The following is a 21,981-nucleotide window of genomic DNA, read 5'->3' as shown; positions in this document are numbered from 1 at the left end:
CAGTAATCAAGGTGTGATCTTTTCTGTGTTATTGAAGGACAGAAGTGACCTACATTTGGAGATATTCTTCAGCTGGTAAAAACAAGACTTGACTACATTCTTCACATGTTGCTACAGGGTCAAATTACTGTCCAGAATAGCACACAGATTTTTTTACACTTGATTTTATGTTCAGAGTGAGGGGGCTAATGAGTGGCTGCATTTGTTTTAAGATATGTTCAGCGCCAATGATGAGAACTTTTGTCTTTTCAGAGTTGAATTTTAAGAAGTTTTAGGACATCCAGCTTTTTATATCATATAGGCAATTATAAAGAGAAACTAATTCACTGGTTTCAAAGGGTTTAAAAGACAGGTAGAGCTGTGTATCATCCGCATAGCTATGGAAAGAGATGTTATGATGATGTATTTTCTGTCCCAAAAGTTCCTGTTGGTTATACATGAAGAAAACCAGTCCAGAGCAGTTCCTGTAATACCTGCCCACTGTTACAGTCTGTCTATAAGAATGGAATGGTCAGCGGAGTCAAATGCTGCACGGAGGTCAAGCAACATTAACACAGAACACTCACCGGAGTCTGCAGGCATCATAGGGGACATGTCCTCCTCAGTTTTTAGAACATGAGTATTTATCTACGTTAAAAATATGAAAGTAGCAAATGAGTTTTATGTTTACAAAATCAATGAAATTTACACCATAAACTGATGCAGAAGAGGCACAAACTGGTGCTAAAAATTCACCAGAATGCAAGGAAAATATAAAAGAAGACACGGCCATGATGACAGTGAGAGATTTGAAGGAACCAGAGTTTGGTGTCAGTTTTATTGAAGTCAATGGGGCGGGCACTACAAATAACACTTTAACCCATCACATCTTTGTTGTTTTAACTTTGGCTGAAAAATCTCTCCACCACATTAAAAAAGACACATTATGTAATGCTGACTGATCTTTTTTTTTTTTTATCTCTCCCCATGCCAGCGTGGGTTTTCTCCAGGTGCTCCAGCTACCTCCCACAATCCAAAAACATGCAGATACAGGTTAGGTTAATTGGTGAAATTGCCCATAGGTGTGAATGTGAGCGTAAATGGTTGTCGGTCTCTTTATATTAGCCCTGCGATTGTCTGGCAACCTGTCCAAGGTGTACCTCGCCTCTTACCCAATGTGAACCTTGTTTCACAGAAAAATAAAATCACGGAGTTTTATGGCCTAATAAGTTTAGCGTGCCAACTAAATTAATTCAAATAACAAGCAGTGGGGCCAAAGCTGGCTACAGATTTAATCCACAGTTCACAGTTGAGGATTTGCTTTGGTATATAAACGGATATCATAAACAGTTTTGAAATAACTTCCTCTTGCCTACAGAATATAGCTAGCCACAGTAAGTTTTGTTAAACTATTATGTATATCACAACTTCAAAAATATCCAAATGGATTGAGAGCCCACTAAAATGTCTTACTTGTCCCAAGTTAATTAAGAGTTGTTGGTTTGAACTATAACAGTAAACAGATTTGGAGGAGAGGGGTAACAAAACCATAAGAGCTCTCTGAAGATGAGAGAAAATAATTGTATCCTCCATTAATGCTATTAAAACATTACATCTTTAAGGAGCTTCACTCTTCATTTTTATATTCTATACATAAGGAAAGAAGAAGAAAAAAAATATTCAATGACCTCCCTATTTCCTCTTCTCCATCTCATGGTACAATTGTTGTTAATTCCAGTATAAAACTAAGCCCCCTATACCATACCTCTTCTCTAATAGTAAACTCAATGTGAAGGTTTTTTCTGCTAAATTCACAAAAACATCAGAGAAGACAACTCAAACGTGTGATTAATTACATAGCCTGGTGGTTTGTGTCTTACATTTGTGTTTGAGGTGCATGTTTAGCCATTACATTAAAATGTTGACTTAGTAAAAGTATTATAATAGACATATTAGTCAATGGTATCATAGGTGGTGTTGTATGCAGAAATTTCCATTAAAGTATTTTGGGTTTCATCATTACATTGTGCTCTTTCTTATAGGAGTTCATTAGACACACCGTGGATTTGTCTGATGAGGATGACGTTCAATAAATGAATTTACCAGGATTGCTGCCATCAACTGTAATACACCCAGGTAATACTGTGACATCTTGTTGGTCAAAAACATTTCCTCAAGAAAACATCTTCCCATAATTATGTTTCTAGATATTTAGCATGATATGGTGGGGCTCTTTCTTTAACCTTGACACACAAGTTGACACTCTTGTTCTTACAATCACAACAGGGAGTTGTTGCAGCACATGCTGTACCTGGTTTATATAACAACAGTAATTTGATGATGACCACTGAGCAGATCTAATAAAACAAGACAGTGCTTGTATTATCTGTCCATTTCCTCCATATGTAAATTTTCTATTTACAGCCAGCCCCAGGGCTGCCTACATGTTGCAAGATTATATCAAACAATTTGGACACAAGATGGCAGTGTTAAATCACAGATACTGCACTGGCCTATTTTCTGGAGCATCTGCCTCATATACACAGGAGTACTGACTGCTGTGTGTGTCCTCTGACAGCTTTGGTGGATTTTATCCCATATCAGCAGATGATGATATTTGTGCTGGTAATTTCCATGTAGAGACTGTTTGGTTTTGGCAGATGGTGTGGATTGAGGCTGATAAATATTAGACGGCTCAGATTTCAAACCCAAACTGAGTCATAAGTTTAAACATGGCATTGTTTTAAGGCTGTGGCTCAGGAGGTAGAGCAAGGTGTCCACTCATGACACAATTGATGGTTTGATTCGTCTGTCCACATGTTGAAGTGTCCTTAAACATGCTATAAATCCCCAAACTGCTTCTGACGGCCGGGCCGACGCCTGGCATGGCAGCTCTGTCACCATCACTGTGTGAGTGGTGTGAATGGCGTAAAGTGAAGAGGTGTAAAGTGCTTTGTGCTTTAAGGTTGAAAAGCAGTGTACATGCACAGTTAATTAAGACTATTTTAGCTATTTAGCTGCTCGCAGCAGGAGGCAGGCGGCGTGTAACTGACATGTAACAATGTAGTATGACAGCGTGTTTGTTAAATTTGTGAAGGTTACTATAACCAGAAACTTTATTACATTTTCCTCCCTGTTTACAGTGTCAAGCCAAGCAAATCAACATGTCAAAGTGTTTTTGTATATCATCCTCTGGAATACGCATCTCATGCTGATGTGCAAATAAGCAGTCAGACTGTCAGTCATTTTAGTATTAATAAAAAACACATTTTATTTACATAAATTACAAGAAAGCACAAACTGGTTCACCAAAATCTACATTAAAAACGTCTTGTATATATTACATTTAACAGATTTACTATAATTTACTCCATTGTTGCAAGTAGAATCTTCAATAAAAACAAGGGCTATATGCGACTTTATTGGCATCTCATTTCAAATCGCTACGAGTCAAAGAACAAAATAAAATAATCGGGACATTGTACTCACAGCACTTTGAGGACAACACAGTCAGGACGATCGTCTGTATGACCTCTTTAATATCTGCAACACCTGATTCAGGACTAGTGATTATATAACTCTGTTTACAATGCTTGGCAAAGGAGCTCAGCTGATCTTCACAAGGACGATGTCGTGGAGTCCACCACCTCTCGTCCGTTACACACTGTTGGAACAACGTTGGAAGCTGACGCTGCAAAACAGTAAAAAAAAAAAAAAAAAAAAAAGTTTTTTCAGATTACAGAAACAATACAGATATAGAATATAGCTATTTTATATAGGCTAATAAATATTATACTCCACATGGTCCTGCCATTCCTTTTCCACTGAGCTACTCTCATGCTTACAGATGAATCAGCAGTATGATAATCAAGTACTGAAATATATAGAATGAAGTGAAGTCTGGTGATTTGTGGTTATGTGCGTATGTGTTGGCATCACATCTTTAATTAATTATGCAAAAACAATAGTGGCTTAGAGTTGTGTCTCCTGATTTATAGAAATAGAAGAAAGTTGGTTATTTTGTGTGTGTGGTGGAAATGTTCCAACTGTTTGTTCTATGGAACAAAAGAGCACCAAACAAACTGTTCAACCGTTCATCTGAACCATGCATGATTTGTAAAACACAAAAAAGAAAAAAACATAAAAAGAATCCAACAGCCAGTGTTAGAGGTGTGACAAAAAGGTGGTCTTATATTAGGGATGCACCGATTTATCTATCAACTGCCATTGACCTAGCTGCAAATACAATGACATTCACCGATCGCAGCAGCCAATGTTTATCTGTTGTGTTGCATTACTTTTGCACTGGCTAAATGTTGTGCTGGTTATTTGGACTCAAACAACAGTAGGTAGCGCAGCATACAGAGAGGAAGCTACTAGCTGTGGCCAACTTGGCATGACGTAAGAGGAAAATGGGTACTGTGAGCACATGGGGTTTGTTTTCACGTTTGCTTTCAGTGAGCGTCTGTTCAGCTCTGCGTCTTACATCTTGGATGTTGAGACAAATAGACCAAACTGCAACAAGGCAGAGATACTTATCCTTGTATGCATGTGACCAAGAAGTAGGCTGTGAGGTACCAGTGATTTGTTTGTTACTTTTTATGATCAGTGTTCAGAAGAGGAGGCCCGCTGAATGGGAATACTTTTCCTAAGAGGCAACTTTTGCTTTGTAAAGAGGCCCATGTTCCAGTTTGTGCTAAATGGAAAATGGAGCGACATCACTTTTCTTGTGCTGCTTTCAGACACCTTCTGCAAGTATTTAAACCTTTGAAGCCTGAGCACATTGGGGTGACTTCTTTCAAAAAATATGCCAGGAAAAAAGGCAATAAGCAACTTGGTAAGAAATGTCCCACAAATTGCAAAAAAATAATAGATTCAGAAAATTATTTTAAAAAATAGGGAGAGAAAAAAGCAAGGGAAAATGTATATTTATGATTATTATTACAATTTAAAATTATGTTACAGAATTTATATTTAAGCTATTTTTTCTTTTTTTTTACTAATTTTCTTGTTTTTAATTTTCTCTTTTAACTAATTTCTTGCAAATTGTTTGGGTAATTTCTTCTTTGATTGCTCATTGTTTTCTTCCCATGTTCTTGACAGAAATCAAGACAGTTTTTTTCAGGTTTCAAAGGGTTAATGCACATTTTTATACATGGCACTTTTCTAATTGCTTTTACATTTACAATTAAATACATTTAATTTATCTTCCCCAAAAAGAAAGTTTTTGTTGTGAGTGCTAAAAAATTCTTCTCTTTTAGTAGCATGATAAAAAGGCTTTTGAAGCAGCTATTTTTCAAAAGCATCTTTTTCATGCTAAAGAAGACTATATCAAAGGTTGTTTCATTAATTAGTATAATTGAATTTGTTGTCATAGATAGTGTAATGAAGGGCTGATTGACTTCAAAAAAGTTCTATTATTTCTTTTTATAATGAAGATTTAGTTGTTTCCCTGGCACCAAAAAGGGCAGAATAAATCATTGCACAAACGGTGCATCCCTAACTCATATAGTCATAAAGTAGTTGTGAATTTTTATAATACCACCACATTTTAGTTGAGTTATAAGTAATGTGCTAATGTTTATGGCAATGAGCTTGGCAATAGCTACCATGATGATGTTGTTGTATATCAGGTGGTACCTTGAGAGAAACTGGAGCCCGGGCCAGTGGTGACGCTGAAGCGGGTGGTGGCCACTCTGAGAGTGCTGACATTCTTCTGCGGCTGGAACAGGATGATGTGGACCTTGGGAGAAAAGAGGCAGCCCAACACCACCGACCCACTCAGACTGACAGAGATGCACATGGTGGTTGTCTGCACCTGGAGGAGGAAAGAGAGGTGAGAAATTCACAGATATGACTCAGTTTACTTTTATGTAACAGAAAAGTAAACTCACATTTCGAGACTGCCAAAGTGTTGAGAGAACACCATCAGAAGTGCCAATCTTAATTTCACACCAGTGCCAGTATTAATGCTCATGTACAGCTAAAGTCCCAATGTAGTAACTTGTAACTTCTGACATTTCTTTTGGCATTAAAAATGTTTATTCAGTGTCTGTGCTTCCACGGAGCGGATATGGCTCTGAGGGGAACATTCACAACAACCAGAAAGTGTTAAATTAAATCTACTCGTGTGGAATCATACAAGCATTGGCATCGGGTTGAGAACTACTGTACAAGAATATTCACTTTAATAAGAAAGGGGCTCAGAAGTCAGAAGAGAAATGATTAAGACGTCTTTCATAATTCAGAATCCAAGCCAGGTGCAACAGAGGAGGAAGGAGGAAGCTATCAGCTGGGACTGTTAAAGAGAGGTGTTAAGCAATCTGCTTATGTGCTTGTCAATCAACTGCTTAACTTGCGCTCCCTTTTCCCCTCACCCTGCCCACATCTCGCTATGTGTCATCATCTGTCTGCTCCTTCATTTCCAATCTCTGCGCAAATTTCTTCCTTTTTTTTTTCTTATTGTTCTTCCTGGATAACAGGATACAGCCCAGCATCGTGTGGTGTGTGGCAGGTGCATCCCATCTTCACAAGGCACAGCAGGTGTCTGTTTTCACCCTGAATTTTAATGTTGGTATTAAAATAACCAAGTATTGCACTGTGCACACACTGTTCTGCAACAGAGATAACAAACAAAGATAACATGATAAAAGCAAAAATACAGTGCCCATTAGATTTCGGCTTTACGTGACAGAAAGTCAGGTTACCGAGAATATTGTTTAATTATCTTCATCATATTTATGTTTCTTACTCTCTTACAATACAAAATAACTAAGTACTGAAGTAGTATTCAACAATTGATAATAGATTAACTGATCTATTTTACTGAATTATTTAATAATCATATATTTGATGTATATGTTTACAACATGGTGGTCTAGTGTACCATGTATGTATGAAACATTACTGAATTTATCTCTGTATCTTGAGATATATTGCATGTTGCCATGTGCAATGAATTCAACATTAAAATTCACCTCATGCCACCTCTGAAATACACATAGTGACGCACTCAGGTCCTGGACTCAGATGTAAACTCACAAACATCTACCATCACCACTTTTTCTTTACTGTTTATCTGACCTGTATATTTGGACACAATATCGTGGAATAAAGGCGACAGAAGTGCCAGTTAACACTTAATAATCTCAGCAACACTGAGGTGCACAGAAACTAAATGTCCTCTACTTAATTCAGAAATAGTTTTGAATAAAACCGGGGACAGTGCTGCACAGGAATGACCTGTTAAGTGGTTTTAATAATTCAGAAGATGCTGCTTTGGAAGAGCAGAGGACAAGGAATCTGCCTTTGCAGTAATATTTCTCCAGATGTCTTCTGTTCGAGTGTGGAGAACAGGATGTAGAGCATGGCTACTACTACGGCTTCTGCTTGTCTCGGTTCACTCTTGTTTTTGAAGGTATTATTTTATTTTTACGAATACAGCCCTGCTGCTTCAGATATAAATAATGTCTGCTGTTGTCAGGTAGCTTTATTCCTCCAGAGAACCTCACAGTGGAGATGAGATTCCTCCTTTTATTGGGCTTCGTGCTGTACGTTTATTGAAAAGCTTTATTGGATGAGCCAGGCACAAGCCAGCCTTGGTAGATCGACATGGATGTGGAAATGACAAAACCCACAAGTCTTTCACTGATAGAAACCAACGTGTGATATGTTGAGATTTCACAAGTGGAATGATGTTGTTAATGTGTAATTAGATATAACATATTATATCTAATTACACATCTAAAGGTCCTGCACTTTGTATGCCCACCATCCTTGCCAACCACCTCCTTGCACATCTTACATGCTGCATGAATGTAATGTTTCATTACCTTAAGGAAATGTTGTCTCTGAAATTGACAGGCAGTAATTACATTGCCACAATAATTTAAGTAAGAAAGTGGTCTACTTACATACGAAGAAAAATTATAGGAGATAGGGTTGGTTGGCATTTATTGTATTGTCTGTCATACCTGATCCCCACTGGTTTCATCAGCTGATCTAGATAGTGTACCGCTGTAATTGTATTTCCTCCACTAATACTACATTGCTAGATTTATTACTGTATTTCCTCTGAAGGCTGCTGTACATTCTGTAGAGAGGCACTTCCTGGTTTAACTCCTTTGTTGAACACAATGAGAGATGATATTCACACTATAGTCAGTATGTGTGAGATTAATAGGCACCATACATAGTAGTCTAAGGAGCCGAACTGATTAAAAATGATTGAGGAAAGGTTGGTTTCCAGGCAGATCTTGAAAGGATCTGTAAATGTGACAGGCAGCGCGTGCTAAGATCACAGGCAATATGTTTCTGTCTTGTAAAGCGCTGTGTGTTTAATCAGTTGTGTTTACTGCTGAGATGAGATGACCAGCACTGGCATATGAGGAGAGCCCTCTCCCTCAGGGCGTGTAGAACGTCTTCAATATTTCATATGATAATCAAATGTGTTCAGTGGTATTTTGTTTACTTGAACATTTCATGACAGACCACAATCAAAAATCTGTATTTGTTATTCAGCTGAAGATTTGCATCCGGCTGTGACAATTTGAGAAGTGGTGTAAAACTAGGAGAACACTCGTAATACCTTGCTGCCTGTGAAAAACTAGAGACACCGTGCCAAGTCGCTTGCTTCAGTAATTATTTATCGGTCAAAGGGGAGCGTTGCGTCCAACTGATGAGCCTATTCTGGCTGTGAATTGCTTGCATTGCCTGGAGGGCCTGGAGAAAGGGTTCCTCTGAGCCTCACTTGAGTCCCAGGACAGGGGGGCACAGCTGGGAATCAGCATCCCAGTCTTTCACACTCCATTCCACACAGCTACGCACAGGGACACACTGGGACTTTGAGTCCTCATGGTCTTGCCTGCCTCCTCCATGTTTCTGCCGAGGCAGCTGTGTCGGGGGGATTCCTCTGTCTATTCCTACCTTCTGCCTCTCTCTCAATGCACACTGTTCCCAGAGGAATAAAAGCCCATGACTCAGGCCACCCTTTTTCTCTGAAGTTCTATTCAGTATGTTCCTGTGTCTAACAATCATCAACCAATCAATCAGCACGCATGGCCAGAGACTGAACACTGTTTATCTCGCCAGTTTGCTTTGCTTTGCTTTGCTGCACACATGCATATCTATCTATCTATCTATCTATCTATCTATCTATCTATCTATCTATCTATCTATCTATCTAGGTTCAGTTGTGGAAATGCTGGGGATGAAGGGGTAAAATAACAAGATGTGGAGGAGCTCCTGTGCCTTCTCTCCATTTCACTTTTTAATTTTGACCAAACATCGACTGTTCTATGTGTCTTTTGTTCCTAGAATGCATCTTGTCAAAACGACTAAGATATTTGGCGGGCTGTTACATTTTTCCATGACATGAGCAACATCCATATTTTATAATTTACTCTTACTTTATTAATATTTAAATTTTAAAGGTAAAATAAGTTCCTTTCTTGGGGCACACCTGACAATATTTAGTATGCAGCTAATTATGAAGAATTAAAGCAGTGAAGTAATAAAGAATATATATTCCTAACAGCCACGGGCGACACAGACGCGGCTGCCTGCTGAATCAATACTAGGTAACATTAGATGGTGATTTCATACATATTAAATCCAAATTCAACCTCAGAAGAAGTCATTATCTGCTGGGATGTATTCTGCTCAGATTAGAAACAAAAAAAAATGAATACAAATCACCACAACAGCATGTAGCCTATTTCATTTAGGATTTAGGAAAGAGTAAAGTAATATTTCATTGATATGAGAAACGTGTTTTGACTATTTGAAAGGACCACATGTGCACACTCATGTAGCAGGTGTAATTTAACTTGACTCACCCGGTAGTCACTGGCAGTTACGTAGAAAATAGGCTGGAAAGCCAGCCAGATGATGCAGGTGGTGTACATGGTGAACCCGATGAACTTGGCCTCATTGAAGTTCTCGGGGCATTTGCGGGTCTTGAAGGCATAGACCGTGCACAGGATAATGAGAATGCAGTTGTAGGTGAGAGACATGAGCATGCTGGAGTCCTTGCTGTTACACTTGAGGGTGACTATGTCTCTCCTCTCCGGGCTCACTTCCTTTCTCACCCCTGGGGCCTCGATCAGCAGCCAAACCACCACCACTACCAGCTGGCAGGAGATCAGTGCGCCACAGATGGCAACCTGGGAGGCCGGGCTGATGAATCGAGGCCGCTGTGCTCCATCCTTCACCCCGCTAAAGATCCGAGCGATGCGATTGGTCTTGGTCAGAAGGGCTGAGTAGCACACGGCGAATGATGTGCCTAAGCCTAGCCGGCGCAGAGTACAAACTGCCGTGGACGGTTTGGCAATGTAGATGAAGGTCATGCTATAACACATCAACACTCCCAGCAGAAGAATGTAAGAGAGCTCACGGCCACTGGCCTTCACCACGGGTGTCTCATTGTGTTTGAGGAAGAGGCCAATGACGAAGAGCGTACACATCATCCCTAGACAGGAAATGGTGACGGGTCCAATGGCCCAGGCATCTTCCCAGCGGATGTACTCCTCAGGCAGATCATAACAGCCTGTGAGGTTGGCCAGGGGCCACTGTCCAAAGCTGCAGTCAGCACAGGTGAACTCATCCTGCAAATACTGGTAGGGCTGACAGGGGATACAGATCCAGCAGCACACGTCTCCTGGCTGCATGCTCTTCACCTCGTTCTTCCTGCAGGGGTCACTACACTGAGAGGTTGGCGCAACGTGGCCAGCCCAGGGGATCAGACTGGTGTTCAGGGTCAGGCTCTGAGCCCAGTAGCCGACCTTACGGTAGACATAGCGTCCACCTTCTTTGTGGTAGTGGAAAATGTTGTAACGGCCAAGGCTGTCCCCGAAGGCATCAAAGCGGACTACATTCTCCGTGTCTGGTGGACGAAATGGCGCTGAAGGTGAAAAGAAAAGAAGAGGGTGTTATAAAATAACAGGTATAAGGGGGTCATTGTATTGCAAGCACAATATAAAAACTGTGAGACAAGACTGTGGATTTTATACCATGGACTCCTATCTTATAGATCCATCTTTTATAATATAAGATGGATCTATAAGATAGGTGACAGTGTCTGAGCGGACATTTTATTTGTCTCACAGAGAGTGAACAGTGACTGTGATGGGACACAGGTGCAAATCATCAATTTACGTGATGGAAGCCACAGTTTGAGTCTGTTCACTCCGATGGAAAGTTCTTGGATTGAACAATGCAATGGAAATTCCAGACAGATGGCACATTATATAAAATAATGTCCAATTTTTCATGTGAAATCAAGGCTGAAATTAACCATCATACTCTCCAAATCACCTGTCATCATCCAATTTAAATTGACTTTGATAGAAGTAGCAGTGCAAGGTCTCTGCACACCTGGTCAAAAAACAGTTTGCCGAGGGCTGCAACTACCTTTTTTTTTCACTGCCGATTCATCTGCTCATTATATTTTGTACATTACATTTTGGAAAAACGTAAAAAGTGCCCATGATAATTCCCCACAGCCCAGAGTGACTTATTCAAATTGACTGTAATATGTGGAAAAGAAAAATATCAAATTCTCACTTTTGAGAAGCTAGATTTTTGCCATTTTTGGTTTAAAGTGATAGGAATGTCAAATCAATGATAAAGATAGTGCATTAACCCATTTTTATCAACTAATTAAGTAATTAACATTTTCTTTCAGCTCTAATTCTATCTCCATCATTTAATTGTAAAATGTAATCTTATTCTAAGTGTGAATACTATGTTAAACAGCCACAACTTCCTTATTATGCAGCTCTTAAATTACATTTAAATCTATTATATCTAATGATTCTAAAATGTGTAGTTAGTGGTCCACCTGTTTCTGTGTGCTTTGTCCTCAGGGCATTGCAATGCCAGCAGGGACCGACTAATTTTAGGCCTCTAATCCAATTTCAAGTCTCTGGATGGTAAAAATCCTTCGGGTATTTTTTTCCCCCGCGCATTGTGAAGAGCAGAAAAGCACATCTGTATAAGAGCATTCAGGTCCACCTCTATTTCCCATCATGAAAGTGTCACTATTTCCATAAATCAAATGCTCTCACTTTCATTTTGGAAAGTGAGAGGCTCGTGGGGTCTGTCACTTGTGATGTGTGGATGTGTTGACGCAAATGCTGTGACACGTCTTGTGTCGCAGCTTTGTGGAGACAAGCAGAAAGCAAGTAATATTTGCAAGATCAGTATCTGCAGTGTTAAAATTGAAGAGCCCTCTTTCTCTCAGTCAAGTCAAGATGCATGAAAAAAAGGAGCCCGCAAGCACAGGGGGAAGGGAGGGAATAGTTTCATCTTCGCAAATTGAATCATTACGGAGCTTATCTGCAGCTACAGTGTACAAACATGTAGAATTACTCTTGCGTTAATTCAACATTTTATATGAATTGGTACAATGAATCTAAATTGATATAACCTAATTTGGCAGCATACAGTGCATGCAGAGTGCACTTGGGGAAATTAAATGATTTTATATTGAGGCTCGCATGGAGTTTTATACAGATTACAGAATAATGAGAAAAGGGAAGCTGCTTTACATCATGAAAATTCATATCTGTGAAGCATCTCTGTAGTAATAGTAGTTTATGAGGTTTTACTCACCCTCAAACTTGACCTTGAGAATGTAGTCCCTGTAAAACTTCCTGCCGTTGCCAGGTTTTAGAGCTTCACACACTTTGGTGGAGTTGGGGCATAAGGCCTGCCTCATGTTGTGTAAGGCAGCAGCCATTGCATAGACAGCATTCACTACAAACATGATCTTGGATTCAGGCTGAAACGGAGTCTCTCGGAGTGAGTGCTTCCCACAGCCCAGGTCGTGGAGGCTGCACTGGAACTGATTTTCCCAAAACTCTCTGAACCAGGGATTCCTGGTGTTGTTGTACGGGTGCAGGGCAGTGAAGTAGTCATTAAACTGGGGGATCGGATAGGAAGCCAGTTCGATGGTGAACGCCCCATCTGCCACAGCCTCGCTGCCCCTCACCACACTCTCCTGCGCTCCCCAGCCATCACTGGCCACCCAGGTGAAGGTGACGTTCATGCGGTTTGCTGCGACTAGCAGCTCACGGGCGTCTTCACTGCGTGTGAACAGGATGACGACCTTTGCGTTAGACTTCTGCTGCAGGGAGCGGATCACGTTCTCGTAACTCCAGCGGCTCATGGAGCGGCTCACCTTGGCTGAAGTGGCAATGCAGATCTGCCGGGCACGGGCCTCCTGCTGGAAGGCGTCAATGCCAGTCTCACCGTAGTCCCCTTCCGATGCCACCGTAGATACATATGTCCAGTTGAAGTAACGCAGGATCTCAGCCATGGCCTTGGCCTGGTAGAAGTCAGGGGGCACAGTGCGGGCAAAGTAGTCATAGCGGGTCTTGTCGCTGAGCTTGGCACTGGTGGAAGCATAGCTGATCTGAGGGATTTGGAAGAGCCGCAGCAGGTTGGCCACCTGGAATAAGCAAAAGACACCAGAGGGATTATGTTTGTTACTTGAATCAGTCTTCACACAATATCAATAAACCTTCATTAAGGGCACTTTAAGTACTAACATACATATTATTATGACATATTAGTTGGAAAGCTGGTAATTAACTTATAACACTTCACAGAAAAACATACACCTGCCAACTGTGGGAATTTTTTAATTGCTCATCATTAAATAAATAAATAAAATAGGCTACACAGTGTGTTTTTCCCCCACAGATGCAATTAGTCTCACCCCATTCAGTCTCTAATTTCTCCACTGGATCCCTGCTGGGTCTTTCACAACTTAACTCTCCTGCCGACTGAGTGGCGAAATCCTGCATTTAACAGTTTGCCTGTTTATCTCAACTTTTCTGATCTGTAATACTGTCAACAGTGTTAGCCAAAAAATATGTATGGAATGGCTGCAAGTGAAGCCAAAATGGGTAGAATCTACCATAAAACTAAATACATGCTCAAACTGTTCTTGTTCTGCTGTGGAGAGGAGAGAGAAGTAGATACAGAGACACAGAGAGGGGCTGAGGGCAGGGACTGGGAAGTGAAAGGGAGTCAGGGTATCAAAGAATCTTGAAACTTTGCGTTTTCTGTGTAATAGGTTTTGTCAGTGGTGACACAGCTGTGCAGAAGCAGCTACTGACTAGCTTTTGCTTCAGGCACTTCTGTGGAAGCCTAAGGGGAGTCGGTCTGATCAGTCAAAAGGATGCCAACCTAAATCTGGTTGACTTTAATGCCGGCTCTCACACCAGCACACTCATGGCACAACATCTTGAATGCCAATGAATCATTCCTGAGAAACTCAGAGAGGAAACTCACATTCACATTCAAACGCATCCACTCTTAGTTTGATTTATTAGTCCTATAGTGTTACATTGTGGCTGTAAGGAAAGCAACTTGTTTCACGTTATGAATAGTTCAGAACAGTGGCTGAACTTTTACACTGGAAACTGTTTTGCTCCAAAAGAATATGGGGCAATCTATCTTTCAGAACTATGGATTACTACAAATTGTGATGTTGTTGAAAAACAGTCTGTACGCAACCTTTTCGCAAGCAGCCTTTTCATTTGTTTTATGCCACAACAACCTTTCAAAGACCAATTTGCAAATGTGAAACAATTTGAAACCTCTCAGTTCATTTTTGATTTCCAAGAGGCATTGTCAACGGCCATACTTAAACAGCTTTCTAAGTTGTTCTCAAAAATGCCACAGCTGCGCATCTCTTTACCAAGATAGGATATGCTAGCCGTCATGTCCTTGGCATGGGGGTGCATGAGCCAAAATGATACCATCACATATTTTGCGTTAAGCACAAAGGCTCCATAAGTTGGCAGTCTTCATATCAAACCCGCCCCATATTAGATAAACGGTTGTGATTAGCCCGAAGTGGGCTGGTTCGGGTGGAAATAAGTCCAAAGCCGAGGAGATTTATCTGCCAGAGCAAATAACACATGAGCTTTCAAATTCATCTGGTTCCAAGGCAAAGCCCCGCCATCTTGGACGTATCTTTACTAAATAAAAGTCTTAAAAATTGTCCAACAGTTTCTACAAATTGCTGCATATTTGGCTACAATATTATTTGAATATTTGATTGAAAATGGAACTAAATAATGTTGGAATACTGCCGATCATCATGCTTTACATACTGTTCTGTGGGGTTACTAACAGATTAACAAGCTGTAATTGATATAATTAAGGAAAATTAGGACTTAAATACATTTTGGTGCAGGACAAAACAAACCTTTTTCTCTTAAATAACTAAATTACAGTTAAAAGTTACACACACAGTAAAATCACATATTAGATATGATGTGGTTCCTCCAGCAGCCAGTATGCAAACAGGTGTTTTGGTCACAAAAATTGCTTAATCACTTGATTTGAATGAGAAACAGTCTCAACAGCCAACATATTTGAAATATAGACCAAATGCAGCAGTACAGATGAAGAGACAGGTCAAATCAAACAGGATAAACAGACACTTCATTGATTAGTCTGTATCCTCGATGAAAAAGAGGGCAGCACACTGAGACATCACAATACATCTAGTGCGATGTGCCTCAATGGATATTAATCATGGGATCTTTGTTATTCTGCGGGATCAGAGAGATGAATATTAAATGAGCCAATGGCAGTGATTTCCAGACCACTAGATTTATTGGAATTAATGAGAGAACGTTTCACAGAAAAATGAAACGCAACAGCACAATCAAGTGCGACTAGACTCGATTTTATTTTACCACCACCCAACCAATGTCATACAGAGGGAACGTTGTACAAAATTACCAGTCCAGCATTAGAGCTATTTCTGACTCGTCGGTGGTGTGGCAACTGCAAAACGAAATGAAAATCTAGATTGTTGAAACACATGAGTGAGCATTTCATACCAGTTCAAAGGTTGCGTCCCTCTGAGATTTTAGATCAGCTGGAGAAACCCTGATTATGCAGACAGGCTAATAATCACATTTGTACATGAAATTGTCTCCCTCCTTAAAGCGCCATGACAGCCCTCCTCAACATGTGGTGAAACAGCTGGCAGCAGCAGTGCGCTCGCTCCCTTAGACAGGAATCAGAGTATGATCCAAAGTGGCAAGTGACACATAAACACTTTCTGATAAATCATTTTCACATCACTTGGTTCTATACCAAAAAGTGCAAGACCAACTCTGATAAATTCTCATGAGGCTTTTCTCCATAACTTCGTTTACTTCTCATAACAAATGATGTTCAGTTTAATATTGAAGCCAGTCCATGTCTTGGATTCAGTTGTGTGAACTTAGAGTGAACTGACCTAGTCTTTACTTTCAACCACCACAAATAAAATCATGTAGCAATCTCAGAACCCATCTGTCTGACAACCATAACCATAACCTATTTTGGGAGATCCGGTGTAGCCGGCAGATAGCAGGGCCAAGATTTCTGCTCCTTGTGTGCTAATCTCTACAAACTGATAACTGATTATGAATGCAGATACTACAAAAGCTAATATAAAGCTATCACCAGACAATAGGCAATGCATTCCACCTCTCCACTCCACTATAAACAGAATTCTGTTTATAGAGATTAATCTCATAGCAAATCATTCAAAAACTCTCAGCTTTATATCAGGTCCACATGAGGTTCAACATGATGGTGCACCATGAGTGCTGTCCATGCATAAAAAAAAGATCACCTGCTAATTGCAGACACTCTAATAGAAGAATAGATGAGAATATTATCAATTTTTATTGACTGATTTTAAAGTCAAACACAGTAAGCGCACAACATTGCAGAGAGCTTTTCAAGTCTCCAGGCAATGTTTAATGTAACACTCAAAATAATTGATTTTCCATGAAGCATTCATATAGTGTAGTATTCCTCAGTGGCAAGAAAAGAGAGGGTCTGGGGAATTTGATACAGTTAACGTTGTCATTTCGAGACGTTTTACAAGTTAAGTCCATCATCATCTTCATCATCACAAAATCAGTTGATGGTAAGCTTATCACATGCATTCCAAATATAACGTTTTACATGTGAGAACTGATCTGCTCCTTCACCATGTGTTCAGAAATAGTATGTTTGAGGGGCTCTGCCTAGATAGGAGAAAAGTATTTAAAGGTGCTGTATGTAAGAATGTGGCCAAAACGGTTACTGCACTCAAATTCAAAATACTGCCGCAAGTTGTGTCCGCCCCCCCTCCCCTACAGATTCGAGGTTGCCAGATAGCGGCACGCTGGAGACTGATTTGTTTGCCCACGGACGGCTGCCGTGGCAGGGCTGCGTCGCCGCGTCCTTGATCTTCGGTTTTCCAGCTGACCGTTCGAGCAAGTCCGGCTTCTCTGCTGCTAACGCTGCTGCCGGGATACAGCTGAGGAGACTGCTAATGCTATGTACTGGGACACTGCTAATGCTGCTTGGTGTGATGCTGTAGCTCAGTCGTAACTTTAACTGATGCTGAGACTCTACTGACTGTGTGACTGGTAGACGGCTGGTAGACGGCGGTGGGTGGCGCAACAGGCCAAAACACAAATTCAAAACATAAACATGATTTGTGCACCGTAAAAAATTTTTTTAAATGCAAATATTCCGGCTGTACTATTGTTGTCGGTGAGATCAGTATGTTATATGAACATTATTCCTTAGTCTCTGTGACATATTAGGATGATTTTACGATTATTTGCTTTAGATTTCTTACATATAGCTCCTTTAAAGTAAACCCTTTAAATTGTTAATCAGATTTCACTTCCTGTATGAACAATAGTATTTTTGACGGACATGTAACCCTGATATATATGTAGCCAAAATCTATGCGAACTAATAAGTGGTATAGACCATTTAAAAGCCTGATTTATGTGGTTGAGGATGATTAGCTGTAGATGCTGACTGAGCTGTGAGAGGTTTTGAATAAGTTAACAACTTCATAAAATCGCTGTGATAGACATTTTTGTTCACTTTCAGGAGTGAGGACACATTCTGGTTGCTGGTGGTGTGTTTTAACACAAAGGCAAGTCAGAAAGGCTGAGAGGGCTCCTGTAGGGAAGATACAGGCTGTTCTGGTGGGATTTGAATCCAGGCCAGTAAAACTGCACGTGAGTCTAAAGCTGAAGGTCTTAACCATCTCTGAGCGTTAAGTCTTTCTAGACAGAGAAGGCACAGAACACATGTAGGTGCATTAACATATCAGCAGACGTATGTGTAAGGTTAGGGACGACTTAGCATTAAACATTCAAAGCAGAAGGACTAGACAAAGAGAATTTCCTGGCATGGTTGTGTTAATGTGATCATTTACTTGACACAGGTATAGAAATTAAAAAAAAAAAAATCCATTTTACTGAAATTTGGCTATGCTCACGGTAGTGAATGAGTAATTTTTCTGCAGGGTATTAAAGGAGCTGTATGCCAGTTGAGTAATCCACTTACATTTGGCTTATAGAGGTTATAACGCTCAGTGCCAGATGTGTCACCAATACAGTGGGCTCATTGGAAATCATTATATAGATGTTCACGTGGTGTACAGGCTAAGCCAAGACCCTTTCACCTGCCAAAGCATGTGACTGACACATTGTGAGTGCAGAGACCACTGGTAGATCAGGAGGCAGATATGGTGCACTATAGAGATATGGATTCCATGTTCTTCTTTTCCACCACTTATGATCATATGATCTCTGTCATTTTGACAGGCTTATTATTTTGCCATGCACCTTTACCCAGGGGCCTCCTGCTAACTAGCTACAACTGCACAAGACTCCTCATAGAAAAATCTCAACTGTGGTGGGTTCAAAGGAGCACAAAAGTCCTGGAGCTTAAGATACTAGAGGACAAGAGGAGCAGACAAGAGGAGCTTGAGGAATAAGTCGCATGACACCAGAAAAGCTGGGCCAAAAGAGAGAGAGATGTGCAGCGCTTTAAGGGCATCTGTGAGAGAGTTTATATCCAGCAAACGTTGCTGTTCAGCAATTTACGCTTGGAGGGTGTTGTGTCTCCTCCCCTACAGATGCAGGTTGTAAAGAGGCTGCGAGAGTGTGTTTCTTGTTTCTCGCAAAACTCCTTCATTGCAACAGAACTGTCAAGTCAAATTGACTTGTATTGCTCAGGATCACAAATCACAAATTTGCTTCGGGGGGCTTTCAGCATACAGTACGACACCCTGTCCTTTACAGCCATGCTTTGGATAAAGAAAACCTGCCTCCAGAAAAACCTTTGATGGTAAAAAAAAAAAAAAAAATGGAAGAAACCTCAGCGAGAGCAACTGTTGAGGGATCTGTCTCCCAGGATGGACAGTCACATATAGACAGATCTGCATGTGCATCAATGTCTCTGCTGTTGTACAGTAAATTAATGTAATTATGCATGTGTGTACAAAGGAAAGTAGAGGAAAACAGCCTTTAGTTACTTTAGTTAAATAGCTGATTTAGTCATTTTTGGTAAGTTTAGATATTTCAACTGCTGACAGTCGATACCTTACAATATAAGTTACTACAAAAGGCACTCAAAGTTAGTGTTAGTCATTACTAATTTATGTAAAAAGCTTTATTTCTCCTTCTTTTTAATGTTAACAGTACTAAAAAGAACCAAGAACCAGCCTTTTTCTTACTTTTCTCATTTTTATTAGGACAAAAGGAAGGACAAGGGAAGCGTTAGAAATATAAAATTAAACATAAGGGCATTCTGAACACTGACTGACTCCCAACATCTCTGCAGCAATTGTTGCTTGCATGTGAAGCTGATCGAATATTTGATTCTTTCATAGGATTAAAATAAATATATATTAGCCACATGGTACGGCTTACAGTCGCCCACATTCAGCTATAGGGATCATCCTGCATCAGACAGCCCCCTTATTAAATTAAGAAAATTAAGAAGTGACCCAGTGTGGCTTTGCACTGTAAGGTCTGTTACTGAGAAGATTACTGTGAAAGTGGTTTCCTCTCAAGCAATGAGAGCACACAGGACCTGGTAGCTGCATTTGACACAGAGACACCGAGTAACAGGATGTTCTTTTCAGCTGTCGTATACTGTTTTTATAGAGATACCCCCAAGGCACCAGCCAACACCATGAGCCGGAATTATTCAGACTGCCCATGTGAAAATGTCAAAATACAGTTGTATAACACTACATAAAAGCTATTTATACATCCTTTAAACTTGATAAAATTCCAGAAATGTATATATCTCAAGGAAATTATCAGCATAGTGTTTTAGCTCATAGAAATGTGTAGTTTGTACCAATGCCGGAAGTGTAGGATAAGTCGATTAAAAATTAAACATAAATGCAGTTTCTTTCTTTAAGATACGCTTTGATGCTTTGGAGATGCGGCACATCACCATCACATTTTACGCGCCACACTTATTTGGCCTTTTCTTTGTCTGCTTAACATACTGTTGAATGGGTGCATCAGAGAGAAATGAAGAAGTAAGGAATGTGAGAAGAGGCACAGTTGGGGCGATATAGTCAAATAACAGAGCCAGGGATATACAGGAGCACAGAAAATAAGAGAGTGAGAGAGTGTTCTGGTCCAGGAAATATCAGGCCTACTTTGTAGAGATGTCATGATTTTTTCTACACGAAAAGCCCATCTGCTCTTCCCAGAAGACTGTCTCAGTGTGCTTCTACAGCAATAACACTGTATTCCCAGAGCAGCAGTCCTTAGCTCCACTCAGTATCACACGTACACGGCCCACTGCAGCGCCCTGAACCACACATGCAAACACATACATGAGGAGCGGGCATTCATGCACATACAGTGCGTGCGTAGTGTATAGAATGCACTGGATAATTATTAGTTTATTTCTCATGATTTAGTTGCTTGGCAACAGCTTTAACAGGGTGGGAATATGAACTGATACCTAGAGCAAGGATGTTTTTTGATCAGGTCCTGCCCCCTCCTCCTGCTGGATAATATGAATCTCCTTTATGCTGCAGTAGTCTTTCAAAGTCCCCAGTGTCATGCAGCCATTCAGACTATACCACATGTTAGGCTATGGCTGCACTTCCATTCATTTACCATGGCAGTAACTCAGCTTTGGCATGCGCCTGCTTCCACTCATTTCATTTCTCTCCTCTGTGACTCTCTGTGCATTATCACCTCTTTACAATCTCTGTCATACAAACATCACAGATGCACTCAGTGCCATCCAGCATGAAATGTGGTAAAGTTTTAGGTCAACTAAAAAAGCCACAAACATGACAGACCAAATTGAGATTCAGCTGACTTTACCATGCTGTTATTCATCTCTGACATTTTGAGTTTTTGCGATGGTCATGATATGTATTTCAACTGCACAAATATAGGGTTCTGCCAAACCACTGAATAATCCAATCACATGTGAATTATTTACCATTTCGGGAGCACGTTCTTTACTTTTCCCCATGAATAATGCATTTTCCCTGCATGGCTTTACTGATACGTTTCAACATTATTGTTCTCTCCGGCATGAATTCTGTCATGTGTGTATCCATGTTCAAATCCTTTATATGACTCATGTGTGCTCCAGAGATTGGCAGTGTCTACCTGCAGATGAAGACAATTCTATAAATAGGGTTGTTTGTGGGGGGATAAAAATGAGATTCTTGAGCTTGCTGAAAGCCCATAAATTTACCTTATTATTCCACTCACACAGTTTAGTCTGCAAATGTCAAGCAAGTGTGTTCATATCAGAATCTATATCTTTAAATTCCAGCATGCATCCTTGCGAGCGTGTCTCCTCCTGTCTCATTTATCAGTAAAAATTACCACATCTCAGACAGTGTGCTAAAATATTCCAATTAATTCACAAATGTGCCATTACACAGGGAGAGTTTTCATCCAAATGCCCTGGAACAAGCCATGTTTCAATTCCAGATAGCAATTTCTGTGCCCCGCTCTAAAAGATCAGGTTGTTTTTCATTGTTTTCAGATTGGTTCCAGAAATTTCTTCTATCAGTGTTTCGTGCTTGAGAATAGTCCTTTGGTGAGCGTTTGAGTATTTGACATTCCGGAGGTGTTGTTCTTCTAATGCGCCCCGGTGATTATGATGTTTTTCCTGAGGGATGCTCTCCTACCAGTG

The 21,981-nt window shown here is 40.4% G+C and overlaps 1 protein-coding gene across 1 annotated transcript in view; it reads right to left on the bottom strand.

Moving 5' to 3' along the window:
• Nucleotides 1-3,283: 3,283 nt before the first annotated feature.
• grm2a (glutamate receptor, metabotropic 2a) overlaps nt 3,284-21,981 on the bottom strand; it is a 40,851-nt gene continuing 22,153 nt past the window's right edge. The window contains exons 3-6 of the mRNA XM_050039217.1: nt 12,592-13,429; nt 9,816-10,879; nt 5,620-5,797; nt 3,284-3,670 (exon numbers count right to left, since the gene is read on the bottom strand). Of these exons, the coding sequence (XP_049895174.1) occupies nt 3,597-3,670; nt 5,620-5,797; nt 9,816-10,879; nt 12,592-13,429 (2,154 nt within the window). The 3' untranslated portion in view covers nt 3,284-3,596. The remainder of the gene's footprint in view (nt 3,671-5,619; nt 5,798-9,815; nt 10,880-12,591; nt 13,430-21,981) is intronic.

This window comes from Epinephelus moara, chromosome 24 (assembly GCF_006386435.1).
Source record: "Epinephelus moara isolate mb chromosome 24, YSFRI_EMoa_1.0, whole genome shotgun sequence".
Classification (NCBI taxonomy): Eukaryota; Metazoa; Chordata; class Actinopteri; order Perciformes; family Serranidae; genus Epinephelus; species Epinephelus moara.
This window is presented reverse-complemented; position numbering and strand designations above follow the sequence as displayed.